Below are 26,922 nucleotides of genomic sequence, written 5' to 3'. Positions count from 1 at the left end.
TACCCTAGCTTGTAAGTCCTAATTTCTTAAAGTGTTCATTTCTTAAATAAGTATAAGATTTATTTATAAACCATGTTATCATTTTGAAGTATGTATTTTTCCCTGAAACAAATATTTATTCAGCCTGGAGAAATGGCTCAGTGAATAATGTGCTTGCTGTGTAATCATGAAGAAAAGTTAGGCATGGCTGCACTAGTCTGTGTCCATTGTACTTGGATGTAGAAACAGGAGGATCCTTGGAGCTTGCTGGTCAGCCAAGCTAGTCAAAGAAATGATCTCCAGGTTCATTGAAACCTTACAGTGATGTAGTAGAATATCTTAGGTCTGTATGCTCTTGCATACACATAGGCATAGACCAAACACATGGAACAAAACCAAAACAAACAAACAAAACCAAAAAGAACCAAACATTGTTCATGGATATTTCTACCTCTTTTTTGTTCTATAACCAGATAATAGAAGGAAAGCCAAAAACTACTAAGAGTTGGCGCCATCCACTTGGTAAGCCTCCAGCCAGATCGCCAATGACTCTTGTGAAGCAGCAGGTAGTGAGTGATGAAGGTGAGTGCATGCTATTATTCATAGTCTTTTGTAATAAATAGCTTATGTAATTAACTGTAGTAAAAGATTTCTCACTTAGACAGGAAATTTTTACTCTTGAAAATCATTGGGAGACTATTAATAATAAATAATGTATAGGTAAAAGCAATTGAAGTTTAGAAATAATGTCATGCTTCATATACTTTAATGATATTACTAGTACATATATTTTGTTTCATGCCATAAATAAGTCATTCCTGACATAGCCTGAACAATTTCTAGAATAATCACTTCAAGTCATGGCATATAGGAATTGTTGGTACTTTGTCGTTTTTTAAAGACAAGATTTCTTCATGTAGCCCTTGATGTCTGAGAACTCACTCTATAGACCAGGCTGTCCTCTGCCTCCAGGGTTCTGAGATTAAAGGCATATGCCACCAGTGCCCTCTGCATTGTCTGTATTTGTAACCTGAATCATTTAAGTTCATGTAAACATCCTCCAGTAAGAAACCAGCTCTTACATACCTCCATAGCAATGTGTGGTAAATCTCTGTCATTGTTTCATAGACTACTCTGATGAGGCTTGATGTAAAACTGTTTCATTTATAAGTTGCATAACCCAATTTATATAACATTTACTTTTTTTTGTTTAATTTGTTCTATGTAGTGTTTAAATATTTTCTCACTGCTTCTTTCTTACATTTCTAAGAGATCTGTTCAAGTTTTTGGTTGTGATTGTTGTTTTGTGGGTTTTTTGTTTGTTTTGTTTTTTTTTTTTTTTGAGTCCTTCTTTCAGAGTCTCTTTTTCTGATAGATATTAATTAAAGTCACCTGTCTTTGAGGATATAGTCCAGGCAAAACATTATAGTGGTTCTTGTTTAGGTAAAATAACACTCACTAGGTATATCAGCATCATTTTTCCATGTATGTTTTTTCATTTTTATTTTATGTACATTGGGGTTTTGCCTACGTCTATGTCTGTGAAGGTGCTAGATTCCCCTGGACTTGAGCTACAGAAAGTTGTGAGCTGCCATATGGTGCCAGGGCTTGAGACCAGGACCTGTGGAAGAGCAGTCAGTTCTCTTAAACACTGAGGCATCTGTCAGGCCCCACTTACTATCTTTTATTTTGTGACACAGGAAAAAAGAACATGGTGGTAGTACTTTCTATAATGTATAGTAGTAGCATTTCAGTTGAATAATTGAAATAAAAAAACACTTACTGTTATTTCTATATGTTATAGGTTGAGTTCTAACTTTTTGTTTCCTAGATACAAATTAAAGCATTGCAATCTAGGCAGGCCTGAGACTGATCCTCCTGCTACAGCCTTCCAGTTGCTAGGATTATAGACATCATGTTTACTACACTTCCTTCTTTGTCCAATTCCAGTTCATGTCGCACCAGCTATTGTCCTATTAAAGTTATTATAACTATATGACAGATTCTAAAAGTTCATATGTAACATAATATTTAGGAATTTTAATTACTTTTCTTAAGGCTTACTATTGATGTGGCTTCCCTGCTGGAAAGGTACTAGACATACTTCTGAGGAAAGGTCCTTTTTTCATGTGACTTTCTTCCTAGAAGCTTATTTTCATGTCAGCCACTGAGAATTTGCCCAGAAAATACCACCTTGATTTCAGTGTATAGAGCTTACAAAATTACGTGTGAATTACGTTAACAAAGTTGTCTCAAGGGATTAAGGTTAAATATTTCTCTGAATTATTTGTAGTCGTGGCCTTTGCAACAGTTGCACATGATAAGGACTTCTGGCACCTCCTGGGAATTCATGAGAACTGAATTTTAAAACTTGAAAATTTTTCCTGTTGGCTAGAGATTTTAACAACTCTAAAATGACAATGAAAAAATTGTATAGTTTCAAATAAATTATTTATATCATTTGTCACTCTTCCTTTGAATTTAAGTTGTTTGTATCTTTGGAAGTAAAGGAACATTATCATTGTGTAAATGAATTGAATAAGCAGTTTTAACCCTCATTCACAGTGTACAGTTTGTTTAGAAACTAGAGTAATCCAGAAGGCAGTCAGAGAAAATTCCCATCTACTTTGGTAAAGAAGAACTGCTTTGGCTTTTCTGGGAATTTGCTAGAACTAGACTTAATCCTTTAGGTATACAAAACAGAACTTTTGAGCAGCTTACTCTTTACTTCAGAATGTACATGGGAAAAACAGAGAGCAAACCGAAAACTGTCCATGGACTCCAGGAGAAGAGGACAAGAGAGCTTGAGTGTGGAATGGCAGTAGGATAGAATTCACCCCAGGAATACTTAGCTTGAAACGTGAGGTCAAATATTATTTCTTGCTCCATATAGCAGATTTAGAAGGAATGTGTGTACTATGTTAATGCTATCAAGTAGGCTTCATCCCAGGAATGGTTCAATATACAGAAATCCATCAATGTAATCCACTCTGAAAACATACTCAAAGAAAAAAAACCCATATGATCATCTCATTAGATGCTGAAAAAGCCTTTGACAAAATACAACACTCCTTCATGATAAAATTATTTGGAGAGAATAGGAATTCAAGGTCCATACCTAAATATAATAAAAGCAATATACAGCAAACCAATAGCCACCATCAAACTAAATGGAGAGAAACTTGAAGCAATCCCACTAAAATCAGGGACAATGCAAGGCTGCCCACTCTCCCTCTATCTATTCAATATAGTACTTGAAGTTCTAGCTAGAGCAATTCAGCAACAAAAGGAGATAAAATGGAAATTTCTTTTTAACTGGTAGAAAAGAAGTTTCTTGCTGTCAGTAGCCTCTGGACTTACTGTTTTTGCTTTTCTTTTTTTCTTTTTTCTTTTCTTCAATTATATTGTTCTTTCATAATTTAGTCAAGTCCTCTTTCTAGTCTTATATTTTTCTTGTAGAAAATGTACTACTTGGTCAAGAGAGATCAACCTGTTCTTAACCTGTTCTTAACCTGTTGTCATTTCAGTAGTTTTGACCATTTCAGGAACCCATAGGTGATTCTAGCACTGAGATTCATTCTGTTCCTTCTCCATCCATAATCTAAGAGCAGACCTTACTTGTTTCTTTGACAAAGAAAAATGTTTTAGGACTTGATGATATATAGCAGAGTTGGAAGTCTTTTATGTTCTTTCTGTCTGTGTGTCTTTTTTAAGTGGTTGGTGTGTAAAAACAAAAAGCCTTCAAATGAAAATTAATTAATGCCTCATCTCTAGGGCATGGGTAGGAAGTGTGGGGATCAGCCAAGAGCTATGGCAGTGCTTAAACCAGGTCCTCAGTTGAGTCTGACATTCTCATTATCTCAATACTCCCCTGGGGAAAATGGAAGGTAGGCAGAGAGAAATGAAGAAAGGTAGATTATGTTTAGACGATTTACTGGCATTATAGACACAAAGCCATGTAACTATCATTATTTATATTAGTACCATAATGTCTTTCTTCATATAGACAGCACCATCCTGGTGGTGCAGGTAACCATAGCCATCTTTAGTTGTCCAAATGTTGCTTGTGCAGCTTCTTTGTGCATAGTCCTAATTATGAGATCACCTAAGTCTCCAGTGGGGACTCCATGTAATTAAAAGCTTGATTTGGATCATGATGGCTCCTGGCAAGCCTTTCAGTTTATAGAGAGGCTCTCCTGGATTGTTGTTTTCCCATTTAAAGTATGGTTTCCCACAGGAAGCCACTAACCAATTTCTGCTTCTTTGTCCTGCCTCAAGCCTGCAGTAGTAGAGGGGAAGAGAGAAGGTACAGACATACCCTCAGCCTCAATCACTGGAACCCAGAAGCCATGAAGGAAAGTCAAGGGAAATGCTGAATGTAGTTCTCTTAGTATATCTTGTTCCCATAGACTGTCATTTAGGCCTTTTGGGGGAGCTTTGACACCATTTTGAAGTATTCCAGAAAAGAGAGAGGTGAGGGTAAATGATAGAATAGATAGCATAGATTTTTACCTTCTGGGTGTTTTCCCAGCTGTTGCAGTCATTTATTAGAGCCCGCAGGTTATTGTATCTTTAGAAAAGTACATCAAACCAGGAACTAATGAATAATGATTGAAGTAGAGGTACTTTATTAATGTAAAGAAAAATGGTCTAGAAAATGAGCATTGGCTAGCTAACTAAAAGAAGATAATTCTCCAAAGATACAGGTCTTCAATTTCATGAATCGTTTCACTAGAGGTTATTTACGTAGCATCTTTGCTTGCACTTGGAAATCATGGGGTTTTTCTCACACATGATCTAGGTTGTCACTTCCATGTAGACATAATGAGGATTGGCATCCTTTTTTTCTGCAGCTAACTTCTTTTATATTTTAATTTTTATGCCTTTTTTCCCCCACTCAGTTTTTGTATGACAACTACTTTGGTTTTCTACGTATGTCAATGCCATGGAGTCTTGAATCCAAAAATCAATTTAATGGAATTCACTAAGCTTTTACTGAATTATAAACTCTGTACTATGTTACTTGAAGAAAATGAAAATATTAATACAAGTCCTTACTTTAGTCGTACTTGGACTTGTTAACCTTGTGCGTAGTTTTACAGTAGAAGATAAAAATAAGAAGTGATGAAGTTAAAATGAGATTGGTTTAATTTTTCATAGAAGAAAGGAGATAGCTGACAAAGAGGCTTTATGGCCCCCTGATCTGATCTGGTCATTTGACAACAATGATGAAAAAACCACATTTATTCTATTTCTTTCAGAATATAGTTGGTAAAGTTGGTTTAAAAAAAAGCCAACTTGACATTGATATCACAGATATTTAGAAGTATTCATGTCTGATACCAGGGTGATATTTTTTCTGAGTCTCCTGTTTATTGTATCTTTCTGTTTTCTCCCCTAAGAATTGCCTGAGGTTTTAAGCATTGACGAAGAAGTTGAAGAAACAGAGTCGTGGGCAAAGCCTCTCATCCACCTTTGGCAGACAAAGTCTCCTAACTTTATAGCTGAACAGGAGTATAACGCAACTGTGGCAAAAATGGAGCCAAACTGTGCAATCTGCACGCTGCTCATGCCATACTACAAGGTAACGTGGAGTGTTGCTATCAATGTATCCTACTGCTGTACTTCCTTGGGGGCTTTTGGTGGAGTGTGTTTGTTTGTTTGATTGATTTTTTTTTAGTGTTTGTTTCTATCACTGCATTTTAGAAACCTGTATCTAAACCCAATTCTTTTACTAAAAGACATAAAGCTTCTAACTTAAAGCCTGGAAACAAAACATTTCATAGAAAAAGCAAACACCTAGTATCCTACTAAAATTGAAAGAAGTACTGTTCAGTAATGTAAATATCAGTGACCACTCTTAATTGGAGTCTTTTTTACCTTTCCATGTAAAACATGCAAAAGGATCATTCAGGACTCATTACAAACTGCATAGCCATTCACTATTTTCAGTTTTCTGGTGATTCTGTCATTATTCCATACATGTCATTCCGACAGCATCTCAGCTCAGGAATGAGTGTGTTCTTCAGAGTACACACAGAGTACACACCTTTAATGCTGTGTATAACATTGAATTATGAGCTTTAAGGTACAATATATTAGAAAACTCACTAAAATAACGTGGTTTTCAAACTGTGGTTCCCCTGATATAATCAGAAATACTTTATTTAAGATCATAAATTTCATAAATGGCTTATTTTTATTTCATGTAGTTACAGACAGTTGTGAGCTACCATATTGGTGTTGAGAATTGAACTCAGGTCCTCTGAAAGAGCAGCCAGTGCTCTTAACTGCTGAGCCACCTCTCCAGTCCTTGATATGATTTTTTTCAAGTGTCATATAATAATTTAATTCTGATATTTCAGAGCTGCAGAGTGGGTAAAATTCTATATTTTCAACTTTTCAATTAGTAGCTTACTCACTTTTTGTTTTACTTTCCTTTAGTCATTAAATATTTGTTTTTATTGATTTGTATTTAAGCATTCTTATCTACCTGTATATTGTCTAATAATTTTATTATTCCTTATTAAGTCATAAGATTTTTGGGAATTGATTAATTTAAGATCTAGGGAGTAATAAAGGTAATTTATTAGTTGTAATTACTCCATGACCATTAGGTCTGGCACAATATTTTTATCTGACCACATATGCCAGTTCTGTCTTCTGTCTTTCAAACTTTTGTGGGAGGCATGTATCTTTCATTGATGCTATAGAAAACTTAGGCATTATATGTATTCTTTGAGGTATCACCACATAATATTTTTCCATCAGTCAAAGCAGACATTAGCCTAATACACATGGATCATGCACATATATAAGCAAAAGTAGCTGTGCATTCCTGAGGTATTTTGGAAGACCACAGTTTGAAGAGGTCCATACAATCTTGAATGAACTCTCAGAGCTTACTGATTTATTTATCTTTGAATGGGAGTCTGTATGGAAACATTGGTAAAATGCTACCAGTTGAATTAAGAAAAAGAACATGATGAAGTTGTAAAAACAAGATTGTAATGTATTGCCTATAACAGGTGTAAGTGGATTAATGGGTAAAAGATGTCTTTCCAGTGTATTTCACTCATGTGAATATATGTTTTTCAGCCTGAAAGCAGCAAAGAAGAAAATGATTCTAGATGGGAGACAGCAGTAAATGAAGTGGTTCAATCTGGAAGAAAGACTAAACCCATTATTCCAGAGATGTGTTTCATTTATAGTGAAGAAAATGTAGAATATTCCCCCCCAAATGCCTTCCTTGAAGAAGATGGAACAAGTCTTCTGATATCCTGTGCGAAGTGCTTCGTGCGGGTTCATGCAAGTAAATAAATCAGATTTTCCAGTCTCTAGACTTTCAGTATTTTATATAGCCCTTACAAAGCACCTTAATGTTACGTGTCAATTCATTTGTTGATATTGTTCTTTGTGCCAGTGTTCTTGTAGCGTAACTGTTCAGGAGCTTGCTGTATAAGCCAATCAGCTAGCCATGTCCTTAAAATTTTCTGGCCTTGTATTTCAACTTTGGAAGTGCTGGGGTTGTAAATGTGTACCACATTCCTAGATATATGTGGTATATGTGGTATATGTGGTAGTGAGATTGAGCCCAGGGCTCTGTACATAGTAGGCACAGAGTCTGCCAGGAGAGGTCCATTTCTAGTCTTATTGTTGATAATCTTAATGGTTTCATTTAAGAGTATGAATAAAATGTCATCCCTTTCCAGTTTTATGAAACATTAGTGAAGAAAAGGACTGGGTATTTTATTTGGTAGGAGTCCAGTTGTTAGGAATCCCATAAACATGACTGCGGCTTCTTCACTTGTTTGAATTTTATATTCTAATGATTGTGGAAATTTAACTTAAATGTCTGGTATTGATTGAAAACTATTTTTATGACTTTTTAAGAAGTGGGTATTATGCTGTAAATTCTCAGAATTAACTGTATAGAACAAAATATTTTTCTTTATAAATATAGGGAAGTTCCTATTAATAGTCATTACAATAGTTAAGTTCTATATCTTTCCTAATTTGTTACTTTTATACATATAGATAAGTATGAAATATATTTGTAAAGACTGAATATATAGGATAATCAAATGTACATTACAACTGTAATTCTAAAGTATTTCAGTATTCCTGATTTTTTTCAATTGCATTTATCTGTGTTGATGTCATTGTTTTTCCTTCTGTCTTTTATTGGTAGGGGCCACACAAGGACTTCACATATGCTAAGATTATGTTGTGCCACTGAACCACATGCAAAGCCTTCCATCACACATTCTGGTCTTAGACTTTTTACTTTTTTAATATGTATGAATATTTTGCTCATATGTTTATATGTGTTCCACATGCAGCTGGTTGTGAACTACAGTGTGAGTGCTGGGAATCAAACCTGGATTCTCTGCCAGAACAACAAATTCTCTTAACTACTGAACTATCTCTTTAGCCCTTCAATCACATATTTTATTAGCATATTTCTGTTTTTTCTCCATCATAAGTTCATTGGTTGCTAATGCAATTATTTTCTAAATACATGATCTTACTATGTATAGTCAAGAGACAAAGTATCAGACATTAAGTATGGATTTAGTCTTGTTTTCTAAAGACACCAGCTATACAGTCTTACCATACTAATCCTATAAACATGATTGAATTTAACATTTAGTTTGACTTGATTTTCTTTGATTAATTCTATTTCTATTCTGTTATTGTCTCTATTATCACACTTTGGTGTTAAAATTGCTCATTTATTTCTTCCAATCTCTTCTATTTCAGAAATGAAGGAAAATGTGCCTCTTCCTGACTCCGCATTTTCCTTCTGTCCCATTTCCTCTCCTATTGCCTTTCCCATCCTCCTTTCCTATGCTCTAAGGAATTCTCTTTGTAGGCTAGGCAGTCCTTGAACACACCATGTTCTTCCATCTCAGTATCTCAAATATGGGTGTAATATATGCTAGTTTGCTAATTTATTTGCTTATTCATTTATTTTGTGCTAATATAAAACATATATAACCAAGATCTTGATACCATGCAATTACCACATATATTTTTACCACCTGTCATATTCACATTTAGTCTTGGCATGGATCCATTAAATATTGAATTGAAAGCAAACTTTCATTTCCAGTCATAGACTGTGTAGCTTTTACCCCAATCACTGAAATTCCCAAAAAGAAAACTCGCAAATCGACAAAAAGTACGTATTTTCATGTTTTGGGGATTGGTAGCATAGTAATTAAAAAGACAGCTTTTAATCCCAGCATTTGAGAGGAAGAAGCAGGAGGATCTCTGACTTTGATGCCAACCTGGTCTACAGTGAGAGTTCCAGGATAGCTAGGGGTACACAGAAAAACAACAAAAAAGTATTTTGTCACAGAACTGGACATTTTACCTAATTCTCTTTAATGCTAGGCAATCTAACCCCAACCCTCATTGTACTTTTTATTTTGGAACAATCTCACTTAACTACACAGATTAGCTTTGAGCTTATCACATAGGTCATGCAGGAGATGAACATATGAACACTATGCCTCTGCTTCCTGGTAGCTGGGATTGGGTTTTCTTCCAGGGTTGTGGACACTTTAAAGATGGAAGAGACTTAATCTGTACATTCATTCTGTTATTTTCCAGGTTGTTATGGTGTCCCTTCTCATGAGGTCTGTGATGGATGGCTGTGTGCCCGGTGCAAGAGAAATGCATGGACTGCAGTAAGTAGGTTATGTACTATGTTGTTACTCTTCTCTTCGCACCCACTATTGACATGGCTAAGTCGAATGGAAAGATAAAGTTGGGTACATGTTTCTTATGTATCTATCTCTCTCTTCAGATCATTCTTCATAATGGCTTTGTAACTACTGTAAACAGTTTAGGTGACTTTCTATGTAGCATTCTTCTTCAGATCCTATGGACACCATAGATCATCAAGTCCATATTTATGTATTCCAGGCTTTTTTTTTTTCCTATACATTTTGAAATCCTTACAAATAAATGTTCTAAAAACTATTCAAGGGAGGTGACTTGATGGATCCTTGAGGAAACAATACAATCTGTCTGCAGTTTTCCAACTAACAAAAAACCTTCCCCTTGTTTATTATTCCTTTTATTCACACCTTAACAAATGTGATTAGAATACCTGTTCTATGGAGTGGAAGTCATCACTGTGATGTGTTAGACAGAATGTTTAACAAATGATTCCCAATTTAAAGACCACAAATTTCTCTAGGTCAGAATTATTGTTTTCTAAAAATGCTCTTGGAAGTTTACTCTAAACCTGTCTTTGATTTTCATTCCATTAATCTACCATGCCATATACATTTTCTATTTAACCATGCCCTGTCAGCTTCCAGTACTGTGTTCTTTTTGGTGATCTCAATATTAGGGTGCTCACTAAATGAGAAAATGCCTTATAGCTGGATCTCATCGAGGCATTTTCTCAACTGAAGCTCCTTTCTCTGTGATAACTCCAGCTTGTGTCAAGTTGACACAAAACCAGCCAGTACAATTGACCCCTTGTCAACTTGACACACAAACACATCACTATTAAGCCTCAACACTTACTTACAGCTGGATCTATATGAGAGAAAACATAGTATTTGTGTTTTGAGGTCTGAATTCCCTCACTTAGCATGAATTTTCTGGCTCTGCCTGTGAGATTTATAATTTCCCTTGTTTAAATAGCTGAGTAATATTTCATTCTGTAAATGTACCACATTTTTCTTATCCACTCATCTGTTGATAAAAATCAAGACTGTTTCCAGGTTCTGGCTCTTATGAAGAAAGCAGCAGTGGACATGGAGGAACAAGTACTTCTGTAGTAAGATATAGTTCTTTCTCACAACTTCCTTACTGCACTCAAGAGTGAAAGCAATATGTGGTGGGCCTCTCCAAGGGACCTATGTACTCAATCATTTTCAAGTTTTCTCGTTTCCTTCTAGAACTTGAAGTCTCTATCATTGTGGAATTTTTTTTACACTTTTAGTTTTACATTAAATGGAAAATAGAATATAAGAATTTCTAGAGTAGTTTATATGAAGGACAGTGACATTTGTTATATGGATTCTATAATTGTGTTAATTCACCTCTCCCCTATAGGAATGTTGTCTCTGCAATTTGAGAGGAGGTGCTCTTAAACAGACTAAGAACAATCAGTAAGTATTATATTGATTGTGTTGAATTTCATCATTTCTTTTTTTTCTCTTCAAGTTCTGCATGATAGTTGGCTTTACAGTTGTGCCTGTGACATTATTTCACACACTTGGTCACTGAACCTAGGGTTGAAATTTGGCTTCAGAGACTAATGCCAACAGAGTGTTTTGTAGAGTTTGCTTCTACTCTGTGCTTCTTATGTAAAGATAGTTCTTATTTTATGAGTAGGTTTCTCCTTTATTGTCTTCCCTCTCATCTCCCTTTCTTCCTCTCTTTCTTCAGCAATACTTCCTTCCCTTCAATTGAACTTTTTTTTCTCTCACTTTCTCTTTCTTTTTAAATAAATTTGTAGAACTTGGCCTTAGTAGGGAAAGTGGTCCTGCCTGGCCCGCAACACTGGAATTGGAACTCCTAGTGCATTATCTTTTGATGTCATTACTATGTTTATGTATGTATACACGAGTCTGGTTGCTTGGAATGAAGTGTAGAAGCATTTATCATCCTTAACATTGATAAAGTGCTATCTAACAGCCAATACTTTTGCTTGAATTTGAACCATCTTTTATAAGGTCATCTAGTAAGATTGGCATCATCCTACAGAGCTGTCACTAGATTTTAGATGTTGTATAAAGGCTGTAGGGACTATGGGATGGCTTAAGTGCTTCCTGTAAAAACATATATCCTGAGAAATTATCTTAATAGTATTTACTATAGAATGCTAATTTTATTCATGTCTGGAAGAATCTTCTGGTAGGGTTAACAGTTGTCCTTTCTTCCTATGGTCTTAGGAGGAAACCTGGCATTCATTGTTTAAATGAAATAAATAAGCTATGGCTAAGCAGGGCCTAGAAATGCAGTCTTTTAATCTGTATACTTGAAAAGCAGAGGCAGATGTATCTCTGACTTGGAGGCCAGCCTGATCTATCTAGCAAGCTCCAGGACATCCAATATCTATCTTTTAAAAACAAAGAAGCAAACAAAAACTTTGAATTAAATATAAGTTGATAGTTTGGTATTTCAAATCCTAATGATATTCTCAAGCCCTATGTTGACTTGGAGGTATAACACTTAAGACATACTGAGTGGTATAACAAATTTATGCAAATTTGGGATGTGAAAGGAGGCTCTAATGTTTTAAGAAGGAGATCAGGAAATAAACTAGATTTCACTTCTCTTTAGCTATAGATTGCCTTGTTTATATTAATATTGCATTGAGGAAAAATATTTAAAGACTTAACTACTTATAATTTTACAGAAAATACTTGTATTTGAATTAATTTGCTTGAGAAAATAACATATATTATACCATGTATTATATTAAAAGGTGATTCCTAGTTAACTAAATTGTTCTATTGCCGTGCGTCAGTCTGTTCAGACATATTACACATGTAGTATCAAATGAAAACGAAAACCTACATTTTCAGTATCCTTGTGGTTTTCAAATGTATTTAACCACGTTATACGACTTATAAAGTCCTTGGCCTTTATATGGTTCAATTTTTGTATGTGTCTATGCCTTAGTGTGCACACAGCTCATGGAAGCCAGAAAGGACATTAGATCACCTAGTATTGGAGTTTGTTGTAGTCGTGAGCTGCCATGTAGGTGCTGATACCTGCCAAGATCCACTGTAAGAACTGCCCAGCCATCTCTCCAGCCCTGTTTATCTAGTTCTTGTTACAGTTATGCTAAATATATCCAGTTGTCATTAAAGAGCTTTATAATCCAGAATTTACTTGCAGTGAAATTAGGTTTTTGGATTCATTTCTTCTATGTGCCAGATTGCCACCACCAAGTTGAAGTCGGTAAGTTTAGGGAATTTGTTTATATTTAATGTCTCTTTTCCTTAGGTGGGCTCATGTCATATGTGCTGTTGCAGTTCCAGAAGTCCGATTCACTAATGTCCCAGAAAGGACACAAATAGATGTAGATAGAATACCTTTACAGAGGTTAAAATTGGTGAGTGTCAAAGATTTTGTTTTTATTTCATACATTAATGTTAATTTCAGCTTCTGAATTTATTGTTTCCAAATCAATATATCCAAAAGCTTCATTTTATTCTACCTATTTTTTCCTCTATCCTGAATATATTTTTCCTCACAAATTCTTTTCTAGTAAGTCTCTAAAACTACCCTCATTTTTTTTTTGAAATATGGGAAAGGGATCAATTTTCTTTATTGATATGAACTTGTAAACATTCGGCTCTCTGAGATTGTTCAGTTCCCTAAAGTGTCCTACAGAAATTGCCTACTGTTTTTCCCCTCTTTCCTCTCTTGTGTTTCTTTTGGTATAGCAAATATGTTCAACCTTAGCGACCATCTCTTTGCCAAGAAGACCTTTACAAAGAGGAAATGCAGAAGCATTTTTTTTATCACAAAGTTTTTTTTTTACTCAAAAGTAGGCACTAGATGCTTATTACTATTTTTTTAATTGAGTTGTTTTCTTAGTGTTCTGGTTACTCTTCTGTTATAATCAGGCCTAGTTATAAAAGAACATTGAATTGCAGTTTTGCTTGCAGTTTCAAGGGTTAGTCAATGACCATCATGGTATGGGAGCATGGTGGCAGGGAGGCATTGTGGTGGAGTAGTGACTGAAAGCTTATCTTCTGAAATATAAGCAGTAGTCACAAAGTCAGAAAGCTGGGCCTGTCCTGGGCTTTTGAAACCTCAAACCCCCTTCCAGTGACACACCTCCATCAAGGCCACACTTTCAAAACAGTTCTCCAACTGGGAACCAAGGCTAGTCCATGACCATCATGGTGTGGGAGCATGGTGGCAGGGTTAGGAAAATGAGTTTCAGGTCTTATATTGAGATCCTTGATCAATTTGGATTTGAGTTTTCTGTAGAGTGAGATAGGATCTAGTTTTATCTTTTTACATATAGCTTTCCAGTTTACTCAGTACCAGATGAAAATGCTGTATTCTTGATCTCTGTCAAAGATCAGGTGGCTATAGGTCAGTAATTCTATTCCATTGATAAATGTGTCTTTTTAAAAAACTAGTTACATGTTTTTGTTGTTTGTTTTGTTGCTGTTGTTATCTTACTGTGGCTATGTAGTATAACTTGAAATCAACAATAGTGATACTTCCAAAAGTGTTTTTAGTTTTTAGAGTTGTTTTAGCTACCTGGATTTTTGTATTTCTATGAATATTGAGATGGGTTTTCTTTTCTTTTTTGGCATCTTTATATTCATGCTTGATGTTTGTTGTGACAGGACTCATAATTGCCAAGATATAAAATCATCATCTGATGGACAGAGATAAGATTATCTTTTTAATATTTTTTAAATGATAATTTCTATCTAATTTTTTCATATGTATTTTGATCATGTTTTACCCTCAGATCCTCCGTGTCCCCTACTTCTGTATCCAACCAACTCACCTATCTTTATGTTTTTTCTTCCTTCTCTCCCTCTCTTCTCTCTCTTACTTCCTCTGTACTCACTCCATCCCCCCCCCCGCAAAAAAAAAACCATAAAATAAAACAAAAAATGAAAAAGAGGAAAAGAAAAGCCTCCAAAACAAAAATCAATCAAAACAAACAAAAGACCAGTATGATAAAAAATGCCAAAGCAAAATCAAAAGTCTACCAAAAACCACAAACAAACAAACAAACAAACAACACCTCTGGAATTTGTTTTGTATTAACCAATTACTTGTGGGCATGTGGCTTGTCCTAAAGAGTTGTTGATATACTCCCTTGACAGTCCACTGGGGAAAAAAACCATGATTTTTCATTTGCCAGAGAGAATCAATTACGAATGGTATTTTGGTTACAGAGGGCCCCTCTATCCACTTGCCTCTCTGTGTGCTGGGATTCTGCTTTGATTGAACCTATGTAGGTCTTGCACTTGATGCCAGAGTCTTAGTGAGCTTATATATTCATTTTCCCTGTTGTGTCTGGAAAACAAAGATTTGGAGCAACCCATTACGTCTGTTGCTTGTATGATCTTTCCACATCCTCTTTCATAGGATCTCTTAGCCTTAAAGGGAAGGGCTTGATGAAGATATCTCATTGAAGATTGAGTATTCAAATCTCCCATTCTAATGATATTGTCATTTGTAGTTCTTTGTGCTAATTTCCATCTACTGCAAGAGGAAGTTTCTGTAATGAGGATTGAGTGATGCTCTTTTCTATGAGTATAAAAATATTGTCATTTGGAGTTATTTTATTGCTATGTTCCTTTAGTAGAATAAAAGCACTCTTTCCTCTTAACTCATAATGTATCTAGTTTCAGGTTTTTGACCACATTCACAGTGGCAGTATGCATTCCATCTCCTGGAGTGGGCTTTAAATCTAGTCAGAGAATGGTGTTACTCCCGTAACATTTGTGCCACTGTTGCACCAGTATATTTTTCTAGCACAACAATGTTACAGGTTCCAGGATTTGTAGTAACTGAGTGATCTTGGTAATTGCTTTTCTTCTCCTTCGGTAGAATGGAGAATATACTACCTTCCATCACCATTGATACTAGTCAGTAAGGGTGAAACTGCTACTTAGGCGCCAGCTAGACTTTTCTTATTCAATAACATAAGTAATTGTTGATTTATCATTAGTTTGTGGAAAACAACCAAACAATAGCCTTGGCAGTAGCCTGTGATGTTTGGGGGGGTGGTTCCATGGAACTACTTTGGCCAACAACTCAACAAGATTCTTAGCACTGGATTTGTTAGTTGGTGGAATAAGGTGCCTAGTTGGGGAATTTTCTCCCTCATTATATGGTGACCACGTTTAGATTCCATTCATGTATATATTTAGTGGTATGTTTCCATATTGCTTTTCAAAAGGTCTTTGTGTTAGTTGTTCCTTTCTATATTTTCCACTTTACCCTTCTCTGTAATTCTCCTCCCTAATTTAATCTTCTTATTCTAGTTTCCTTTTAACTCTCAGTAACACTATGTTCTATTTCCTCATTTTTGGGAGACCCTCTTTCTCCCAACCCTGCTCTCTTACTAAGTACCTACCTAACCTCTGTAGTTATTTGGATTTTAGCATATCTAAAGCATAATAGCTAACAGCCACATAGGAGAAAATACACAGTATTTGTCTTTTGGAGTCTGAGTCACCTCATGTAGGATGGCTTTTCTAGCTCCATCCATTTTTCTGTAAATTTCATTTTCTTAAGAGCTGAATAGTATTTTATTGTGAAATGTACCACATTTTCCTTCTGCCTTCATCAGTTGATAGATACCTAGGGTATTTCCAATAGTAAGTCCAGTTGGATCCTGAAGTAAATTTCACTTTTCTCTGTAACCACCACACTGATTTTCATAGCAGTTTTACAAGTTTCCACTCCCACCAGCCACTTCTATGTAGATTTCTGAGGATTTTATGTAGATTACTTTGGTAGGAAGGCCATTTTCTAATCATTTTTTCCCCATTTCCTGGTGTCTTTTTCAGTTTCATTCTTCAATGTCTCAACTTTTTCATTGTATAAATTAAGTTTATTGTTCCTATTTAATTTTATTTTAGGCTATCAGGAAAGGGATTGTTTTTTCTGATTCATTTCTTGGGATATCAATCATTAGTATATAGTAGTTTACTTATTCTTATGTGCTATTTTTCAAATTAATTAATTAATTAACAGTCTAGCTGTTGCACCCCCTCCCCTGTAGTCCCCCTTTCCAGTCTCCTCTCCCATATTTTCTCACCCCATTCCTCCTCCCCTTATCCTAGAGAGGATACTCCTCCCACCACCAGGCCAACCCCTTTCAGGGGCCTCAAATGTCTCAAAGATGAGGTCCATCTTCTCCCACTGAGGCCAGTCCAGGCAGACCCCTGCTGTGGATGTGTTGGGGGCCTCCTGCATGCTTCCTAGTTGGTTGCTTAGTGTCTGGGAGCCAGGTGAATGGAGACTGCTGGTCTTCTCATAGGGTCATGCTCCTCATCTGCTTTTTCTCTCCTTTCCCTAATTCAGCAATAGGGGTCCCCAACTTCAGTCCAATGGTTAGGTGTAAGCATCTATGTGTTTCTCAGTCAGCTACTTGTTGGGCCTCTCAGAGGACAGCCATGCTAGGCTCCTGTCTATAAGCACATCATAGCATTAGTAATAGTCTCAGGCTTTGGTGTCTCCCCATGGGGTGGATCCCTAGTTGGGCCTGTCACTGGACTTCCTTTCCTTAGTCTCTTCTCCATTTTTGTCCCTGCAGTTCTTTTAGACAGGATCAATTCTAGGTCAGAAATTTTAACTGTGGATTGGTAACACCGTGCCTCCACTTGAATCCCCTATCTATCTACTGGAGGTGGGCTCTTCACGTTTGCTCTCCCCTATATTGCGCACTTCATCTCAGGTCACTCCCATTGAGTCCTGGCAGTCACCTCCTAGATCTCTGGTACTTTCTAGAGGGTCTCCCTACCTCCCAGCTTTCTGAGGCTACATATTTCCATTCATTCTGCTGGCCCTTTGGACTTTGCTCTTGTCATCCCCATTCCTTCCCTATCCTGTTCCCCCCTTTCTCCACCCTCTCCTCTCTCCCACCCCGATGCCCCCCCCCCCCGCCTCCCCTGATTACTTTCTTCCCCCTACTAAGTGGGATCGAAGCATCCTCACTTGATCTTTCTGATTGTTAAAGTTCTTAAATTCTGTGGGTTATACCCTAGGTATTCTGTACTCTTTGGCTAATATCCACTTATTAGTGAGTATATACCATGTATGTCCTTTTGTGTCTAGGTTACCTCACTTAGGATGGTATTTTTTTAGTTCCCTTCATTTGCATGAAAAGTTCATGAAGTTGTCTCTTTTAATAGCAGAATAGTACTCCATTCTGTAAATGTACCACATTTTCTGTATCCTTTCTTTTTTTGTGGGATATCTGGGTTGTTTTCCAACTTCTGGCTATCACAAATAAGGTCACTAGAAACATTGTGGAGTACATGTCCTTCTAGTATGGTGAGGTATCTATTGGGTATATGCCCAAGAGTGGTATAGCTGGGTCTTCAGGTAGGTTTATTTCCAATTTTCTAAGAAACTGCCAGATTGAATACTAGATATACCAGTACATTTGATCTCTGACAAAGAAGCCAAAAGCATACAATGGAAAAAAGAAATTATTTTCAATAAATGGTGCTGGTCTATTTGGCAGTCAGTTTGTAGGACAATGAAAATAGATTCATATTTATCACCTTGCACAAAGCTCAAATCCAAGTGGATCAAGGATCTCAACATAAAACTAGGTATACTGAATCTAATAGAAGAGAAAGTAGGAAAATTCATTTTTGGTGGAGGGGGAGGCATTTTCTAAACATTACTCCAATCGCTCAGGGTCTAAGATCCACAATTGGTAAATGGGACCTCATGAAACTGAAAAGCTTCTGTTAGGGAAAAGGACACAGTCAATAGGACAAATTGGCAACCCACAGAATGGAAAAAAAATCTTCATTAACCCCCACATCTGTTAGAGGGCTAATATCCAGAATATAAGTAGAACTCAAGAAGCTAGCCTCCAAAAAACAAAATAACTCAATTAAAAAATTAGGTAGAGAGCTAAATAAACAGAATTCACAACGGAGGAATCTCGAATGTCTGAGAAGCACTTAAAGAAATGTTCAAAGTCCTTTCTTAGTCATTAGGGAAATGCAGTTCCACCTTATGCCAGTCAGGATGGCCAAGACCAAAAATGCAGGTGATGGCAGATGCTGACGAGGATGTGGAGAAAGAGGAACTCTCCTTTCATTGTGGGTGGAATTATGTGCTAAGTTTTTATCCTGCCTTTGCTGAAAGTATTGGTTAGCTGTAGAAGTTTCCTCGTGGCATCTTTCTACTTTTTTTATGTATAGAATCATCATTTCCAAATAAAGATACTTTGACTTTTTCCTTTCATATTTGTATCCCTTTTGTCTCTGTCTCTTTTTTCATTGTTCTATTAGACTTCAAGCATCATATTGTATGAGTGAAGAGAATGGACATCCTATTGTCTTCCTGAACTTAGAAGAAATTTTTTAGTGTTTCTTATATTTGACATGATGGTGCCTATAGATTTGTTGAATATTGCCTTTTTATCTTGAGACATTTTCTTACCATCCCCAGTCTCTTCAAGACTTTTGACTGACAGGGTTGTTGGATTTTCTTAAAAGCCATTTCTGCTTCTACTGATGTGATCATGTATATTCTGAGCTTAAGTCTGTTTCTGTAGTGTATTGTATTAATTGACTTACATGTTGTTGAACCATTGCTGTCCTTTGAAATGAAGACTTCATGGTGAATGATTTTGTTGATGTTTTCTTAAACTTAGTTTCCTAGATTTTATTGAGAATTTTAGAATTTATGTTAATCAGGAATATTCTTTTTTTGTTTTACCTTCATGGTTTTCATGTGAGTCCAAATGAGAAGAATTTTGAAATATTCTTTTGCTTTATGAGATAGTTCAAGAAACACCAAATTCGGTTAATCTTTAAAGGTCTTCTAAGTCCTGAAGTGAATTTAGGTAATCCTAGGGTGTTTTGTTTTGTTTTGTTTGTTTGTTTGTTTTTGTTTTTCCAAGATTGGATGATTCTGTTTTCCTTTTTAAGATTTACTTTATTTCATTTCACTTTATTTTATTTTGTGGAGTATTTCGCTTGCCTGTTTGCATATTCCATGCATTCCTGGTGCTCATTAAGATCCTTTGGAACTAGAGTTACAGATTGTTGTGAATCTCTATGTGATTGCTGGGAACCCAGGTCCTCTGCAAGCACAACAAGTGTACTTAACTGCTGAGCCTATTTTAACTCTAGCCCCATATTGGGAGGGTTTTGCTGTTGTTTTTAATATTATTTTTCAGTGTTGTTGCTGATGATTTGTTTTACTTTGTAGTTCTTTCTGATTTAAATTCGGGAAGTAATAGGAAGTAATTCATCCTTTTTCCTTTAGAAATCACCATTTTATTAGAATATTTAGTCTTTCAAGTATGTCCTTAAGAGTCTTCGCATTAAAATTTAAGAATATGTGTCATGATATATGTGGATGTATTATTCCGTAGATAATATTAGGTCTATTTGATCTATGATATCATTTTACCCTAAGATTTCTCTTTACTTTTTTGTATGGATAACCTGCTAGCTGATAAAACTGGGGTATTAATGTTGTTTACAATAATGTTTTAGGGCTAGTCCCTTGATTCTTGTCTATGGCATTTTTTTTAAAGGAATTTACATGTACCTGAGTTTGGTGCATATGTGTTTAATTTTGTAATGTTTTCTTGATGGATTGTTCCTTTGATAAGTATTGGCGTAAACATTTTTTGAAAATTATCTTTTCATTCTAGTTTTTGTTTGAGACTGTTTTGCCAGATATTAGTATAGCAAACCCTGCTTATTTTGGGGTTCTATTCTCTTGGAATACCTTTGCCTATCCTTTCATGCTATGGTAGTTTTGTCTTTGTTAGTAAGATATGTTCCTTGGAAGCTGCAAAATGATGGATTCTTTCGTAATCCAGTCAGTTAATCTTTGTCTTTTGATTGAGAATTTGAAATCATTGATATTTAAAGTTATCCTTGATGGATTTTCATCAGTTCCTGTGAATGTGTTATTTTTAAAAAATTATTTATTTCTTCATTTGTGATTTCATTCATTTATTTTATGTTGCTTTTGTTTCTGGTAATAGGGTTAATAATGATTGTGGCGTTGTCTTGCAAGTGCTGAGGCTTGAACCTAGGTCCTCTGGAAGAGCATTGGGTGCTCTTTAAGAGTTGAGGCACCTCTCTAGTCCCTCAACTTTTTTTTTTTTTTAATGACATTTTGTTTTCTTGATTTTTCCTTGGTTAATGTCATGACACCCAGCAATGGTATTTTTCCATGTCACCTCTTCACTATATTTGACCTTCTCTGTGGTTTGAATTATTTATTACAGTGTCTTGTGTCAGACTGCTTTTGGTAGTCATAAATTCCTTTACCTTACTATTATCATGTAATATTTTTTTCCTCCTTCAATCTAATTGAGAGTGTGTGTGTATATATATATATATATATATATATATATATATATATATATATATATATATATATACACATCTCAATAGTCTGGGTTGTTATCAGTAGTCTTTTGGAACTTGCTAAATTTGTCTAAATTCTTGTTTTTGTTTTTTAAATATCCACTGAGAACTCATCTGTTATTCTAATAAGCCTATCTTTATTAATGACTTGTTTCTTCTCTCTTGTTATTCTCAGTAGACCTATTTTATTCTGTATAGTTACTAATCTGACTAATAATATAATTTAGGGAGTTTCTTCTCTTGGTCTGACTGTTTAGGTTTTTGGTTTTTTGGTTTTTTGGTTTTTTGGTTTGGTTTGGTTTTGTTTTGTTTTTTTCCAATTCTTGAGACTGGATAGGTATCTATCTCTTCTAGCTGTGGGAAATTTTCCTCTGTGATTTTTTTTTTAATAATTTTTGTGACATTTATCTGGATTACATCTTCTATACCCATAATTTAAAGGTTTGATCTTTATGGTTTCCTGGATATCCTGTATTTCTACTTCTCTTTCCCTTCTTCCTCTTCCTCCTCCTCCTCTTTCTCCTGATCTTTTTTCTTAATCATTTACTTGGACTAAGTGAGCTAGTTCCTCTGTCTCCACGTCCTGACTTACTGCCTTTTATTAATTCTTCCTTTCTGTGGGCTTCCCTCTGAGCTTTTTATTAGAATTACTAAACTTTGTATTTGAAGTTCTAGTTCAGTTTTTCCTCAGAATTTCTATTTCTTATTAAATTCTATTTTCATGTATTGAATTGTTCTTAATTCACTTAACAGTTTGTTTCTATCTAATTTAGTAGTCTTCATTCTCTCATTTATTCATGTCCCCAATGAGTTCTCTGAATGTATTAAGAGTTGTTGTTTTGAGAATTATCTAAGTTGCTTTCCTTAAAGCCCACTACTGTGTGAGTACTAATTTTTAGAGGAACAAACTTGTTGCTTTTTGTTGTTATTATTGTTGTTTGTTTGTTCTGTGATTGATGTGTGTTGTTTTTGGTATGGATATTTGGCCCTCCTTTGTTCAGTGTTTACTTGGATCTGTTTGCTCTTATTGGCTTGGCAGGTTTGGTTCTGCATACTTAGTTTTGTGGGCATGAAGGTCAGATGTTTGGTTGTATCACACATGATCTTTGCTCTGCTAGGGCAAGTTGCACCTTCAGATCTCATAATAGGTGCTTTATAGAACCAGAACCTTCTCATTGCAGGTCCTCTGAAATTGAGGTTGAAGTGTGAGAGATGTGTGAAGGTTAACATTGGGGTTCACAGATCTTCAGCTAACAGTATTAACAGTCACAGACAGAACGAAAAGGGAATACTAGCTTGGAATGCAGCCTGATCCCACCTCAGGTCCTCAAATGGTTGTGACTTTGGGGGGGAGTCTGAAGTGTGCTTCCTTTGGAGAGCATGTGCAGGTCTCACATATAGATGCTAATATTTCAATGGGTAGTAGGTAAAGGAATCTGAGAGTGCTAACTATGGAATGTGGGCATGGGGCTTAGCACAGATAACAAGATGGAGGTGGATTGGTATGAGGAGAGAGGTAGGTACTACTTGTGTATGTATATTGGCTTGTTGCAGATTCCCAGATTCCCTTGGTAGAATATGAAAAAATTACTTGTCTACCTGAAGAATGCATTTTGAGGCTTGGTAATGATCTTTAGCTGGGAAGAGGTTAGGCATGGAGAAGGGACTTCCAAATGTATTGTTTTTTTTTTTAAAGAAAAAGTAAACAAAAATTGATGTGAAGCATTTTTATTGAATAACAGGCTATTTTCAGTCAAAAGAATAATGACATCTTGGCATTGGTATATTAACATATATATATCAAACTGTTCAATGCTTTTCAAACTATAATGGCTAGTTTACTGCATTTTAGAGCACTTAAGGAGCTTTTTAGAATTAAATATGAGTCAACAATCACTGAACATACCAAATGACACATATTAAAATAAATCATACCAAATGACTGGCATATAAGCTGCTATGGAACTACAACAAATTTTAAAAAAAGGAAAAAAGAATCAAACTCTCATAGTAAAAATATTTCACTACATACTACAGCAAAGTTTGACACAGTCAATTTATCATTGTAACAATCAGATGAAACACTGGGCTCTGGACAGAAAGCTCATTGGTGTACTTAAATTATTTCACTCTTTAGCATTTATTATGTCAAAGCTCAGTATTTAACAGTTGTTGCTTCTAGGAAGTAAAGGGGCAGTAGCTTTGTTTATTATTATCTGTATCTTCTTGGATGATTTCTACTAAAATGCTTATATTTGAAACTCGTGATCATTTCACTTTGAGATTATTTCATTTTGCTATTGACGTAAATTTTTGAAAGAAAATTATAGATTAAGGTGCTTTGTTTTTCACTGGGTTGTCAGTTTTTCACTAAAAGTAAATTGCTTCAAGCCTCCCTTTAGTAGAGAGGTGAGGCTTCTGGGCAAGAGAAAAAGGAGCCTTAGCAATAAATCCTCTCCTGAATTCTCTGCTGCTATACAGCATATGTTAATTGCCAGAGAATTATAAAGTATGTTTATAAAGTAAGTGTTATGTTATCCAGCACTTATTCAAGCACAGAGAATTATCAAGTAACTAATAAGAGTCAGAAACAGTTAAGTTTCCCCAGTATTTAATGAAGCACAGAATAGTAAAAAACTGTTACGTTCTTAGCACAGAACACTAAGAAAGGGTTAAGTTTCCTAAGACTAGAGACCATCAGTCTTTTGGCCTGAGATTCTCTTAAGGCCAGGCAGGCTCCTTCCATATAGGAGAATATCATTAGGCATCATTTTATGGCTGTGTTCCTTTGGCAGGAACGGTAGTATTTGGGTTTCCCCTAGGTCCCTGGCCTATGCAGTCTTAGGCTCTTGGACACCTGAGCTGTGTCAGGAATGGGTTCTATCTCATGGAGTTAGCCTTAAATTCAGTCAGATATTGGTTGGTTACTCCCACAAGCTTTGTACCAGTATTAAACTAGCATATCTTATAAGCAGGTAGCCATTATAAGTCAAAAAGTTTGTAACTGGGTTTGGATATACCTTAGGCAGAAACATTATTTCTAAATCTGAGTTTGCACTGAAGTGTCTAAGAATTTTACAGTGAAGAATTATACATTCTCATTTTGACTTATGAATCAGAATTTCAAATTGGGGAGAAAAGGGAGATAGAATTTTAGAGGTGATTCCCTGATAATCATTCACAGTGGTAAAACTAGTTCTGCAAATGTTTGGCTCTCCTATGTCAGATAGTTTCTGTATCCCAGCCTGATGTTTTGGCAGGCGGTAATGTGAGAAATTGTAGCACAAAATGGGTGAGCAGCAGTCAGAAAACGAGAAGTACCTATTTGTATAACTCATATGATTGACTTGGAAAGAGCCATGTTGATCCCTCACATTTGGAGGAGGTTCACTCTCTATAGTCCTCTTTGGCTGGTCTATCCTACTACATAGCATGTTTAGTTTCTTTTATTAAGAGATTCTATTTATTGACTATAGTTTTCTAGCCTGTCATTAATATTAAGCCATGATTTGCCTAGGACCACTCAAAAAATATTGATTTCAAAATCATTTAGAATCAGAACTTGGGTCTATCCGAAAATCCAGCAGTGATTTCTAGCTATTCGCCCTACTATTTGTTCATAAAATAGCCCTTCCTAATATGAGATATCACACAGCTATTAGGCAATGTAAAATGATCTGAAGAAATACTGAACCAAATTTGGCTCATATTACTGGTGATGCTTTGTCTCTTTCAATTCTTCTCATATCTATACTGGTTTCTCTGTCTCAAAAGATAAATGAACTAATTTAAAATATTTCTGTGCCTCATCTGTCTACTCTACAAGCTGTCAGCAGCCTGGGAGTGGATGTTGCATGCCAGACATATTCAGCTTGGAGTCTTTAACTTTTTTTAAAGAAAAACAGTTGTTTCCATAGATGCTTGCAGCTCCTTTACAAATGCACTGTCATATTCTTAGGAGATTGGGAAAAAATATCAATATTTAATTATTTTTTATCACACATTTGCCTAGTGTAAGCCATTATATTTTCTTCAAAACAAATTGTAGAAGTTAAGAAACTTCAAGAAATGATAAAAGTCAAAAATTGAAATGAATTAAAAATCAAAAGAATTTTTAAAAATGACACTATTGTATTAGAATTATAGATTGACCTTTAAACCCCAAGTATTCAAAAAGTGGAAACAGGTAGCTCTCAAGTTCAGAAACTCCCTGAGTAAGTTTAAGACTAGTATTGGTAAATGAGAAAGGGGAAGTGCTAATAGAATGGTTGCCTAGCATTTATGAGGCCCTTGTTAATTCTCTAAAGTTGGAATTATAAAACTGTAAAATCACTGGTTTTCCTTTATATAATTTCAAGTTTCACCGGCTTCCTTATTATTTTAAGTTGAATAGGTAAAAAATAGCACAGACTCATAATTACTTATGTTATAATGTATTTATTTAAGGAATATTTTTGTTAGAGAAAGAATTTTATTAAGTTGACACAATTTTTATGCATATAGGGTTGAAAGATTAAAATATTAAATACAGTTTCTGTGTAGATATATATTTTGATCTTGTGTCCTTTAGATACTATATTTTCAGGACTTCTGGATTCCATCCTTTTAGTCCCGCGGATAAAGTAAAATTGTGAGCAATGTTGCCAGAATCAACAAATCTGGCTGAGGCCAGTGCATAAATGTTCATCCCTTTGTGTAGATCAAGGAGTAGCATGGGGAAGGGATGTTGTTTTACTAAGGTCCAGCTTATTATTACTTTTTTTTTCTGTAGGTTATATTTTATTCTTTAATCTTTTTTTTTAAATTTTTTTATTGGATGTTTTATTTACAATTCCTATGCTGTCCCTTTACCCCATCCCCCACCCACCCGGGAACCCCCTATCCCCTTACCCCTCCTCCTTCTTCTCTGTGGATGTAACCCCTACCTACCCCCAACTCCCACTTCCCCACCCTCAAAATTCCCACTCTTATTTACCATGTGTGTTCAACTATGCTCAACTATGCTCATAACAGCCTTATTTATAATAGCCAGGAGCTGGAAAGAACCCAGATGTCCTTCAACTGAGGAATAGATACAAAAAATGTGGTACATTTACACAATGGAGTATTACTCAGCTATTAAAAACAATGAATTCGAGAGGTTCCTAGATAAATGGATGGAACTAGAAATTATCATCCTGTGTGAAGTAAGCCAATCACAAAAGAACACACATGGTATTCACTCACTGATTATTGGATATTAGCCCAGAACCTTGAAATGCCCAAGATGCAACTCACAGGCCACATGAAGCTCATGAAGAAGGAAGACCAAGTTGGGGTGACTCAGTCCTTCTTAGAAGGAGCAACAATATACTGAAGGGAGCAAATATGGAGACAAAGTGAGGGACAGAAACTGAAGGAGAGGCCATCTGAAGACCTTTCCACCTGAGTATCCATCCCATGTGCAGTCACCAAAGGTAGATGCTGATGTGGAAGTCAGGAAGTGCATGCTGATAAGAGCCTGATATGGATGTCTCCTCAGAGCCTTCAAGAGTCTGACATATTCAGAGGCAGATGCTCACAACTAGCCATTGAACTGATCATGGGGTTCTCAATGGAGGAGTTAGAGTGAAGACTGAAGGAGCTGAAAGGATTTGTGGCACCATGAGGAGAGCAACAATACCAACCAACCACAGCTCCCAGGATCTAAACCACAAGCCTGGGAGCACTTAGGGAGGGATCCAGGGCTTCAGCTGAATAGGTAAGAGTGGAGGGCCCTTATTTACACTCTTATTTACCATGTGTGTTCTTTTGTGATTGGCTTACTTCACACAGGATGATAATTTCTAGTTCCATCCATTTA

At 35.7% G+C, this 26,922-nt stretch overlaps 1 protein-coding gene across 4 annotated transcripts in view; it reads left to right on the top strand.

Moving 5' to 3' along the window:
* The window catches only part of Kdm4c (lysine demethylase 4C), a 171,482-nt gene that overhangs the window by 98,326 nt on the left and 46,234 nt on the right, over positions 1-26,922 (top strand). For all 4 annotated transcript variants that reach the window (XM_028754608.1, XM_028754610.1, XM_028754611.1 and 1 more), the window contains 6 exons: positions 453-561; positions 5,382-5,563; positions 7,078-7,291; positions 9,598-9,674; positions 11,059-11,114; positions 12,961-13,069. In XM_028754608.1, coding sequence (XP_028610441.1) covers positions 453-561; positions 5,382-5,563; positions 7,078-7,291; positions 9,598-9,674; positions 11,059-11,114; positions 12,961-13,069 — 747 coding nt within the window. The remainder of the gene's footprint in view (positions 1-452; positions 562-5,381; positions 5,564-7,077; positions 7,292-9,597; positions 9,675-11,058; positions 11,115-12,960; positions 13,070-26,922) is intronic.

This window comes from Grammomys surdaster, unplaced genomic scaffold (genome assembly GCF_004785775.1).
Source record: "Grammomys surdaster isolate TR1022 unplaced genomic scaffold, NIH_TR_1.0 126029, whole genome shotgun sequence".
NCBI classification, from domain to species: domain Eukaryota; kingdom Metazoa; phylum Chordata; class Mammalia; order Rodentia; family Muridae; genus Grammomys; species Grammomys surdaster.
This window is presented reverse-complemented; position numbering and strand designations above follow the sequence as displayed.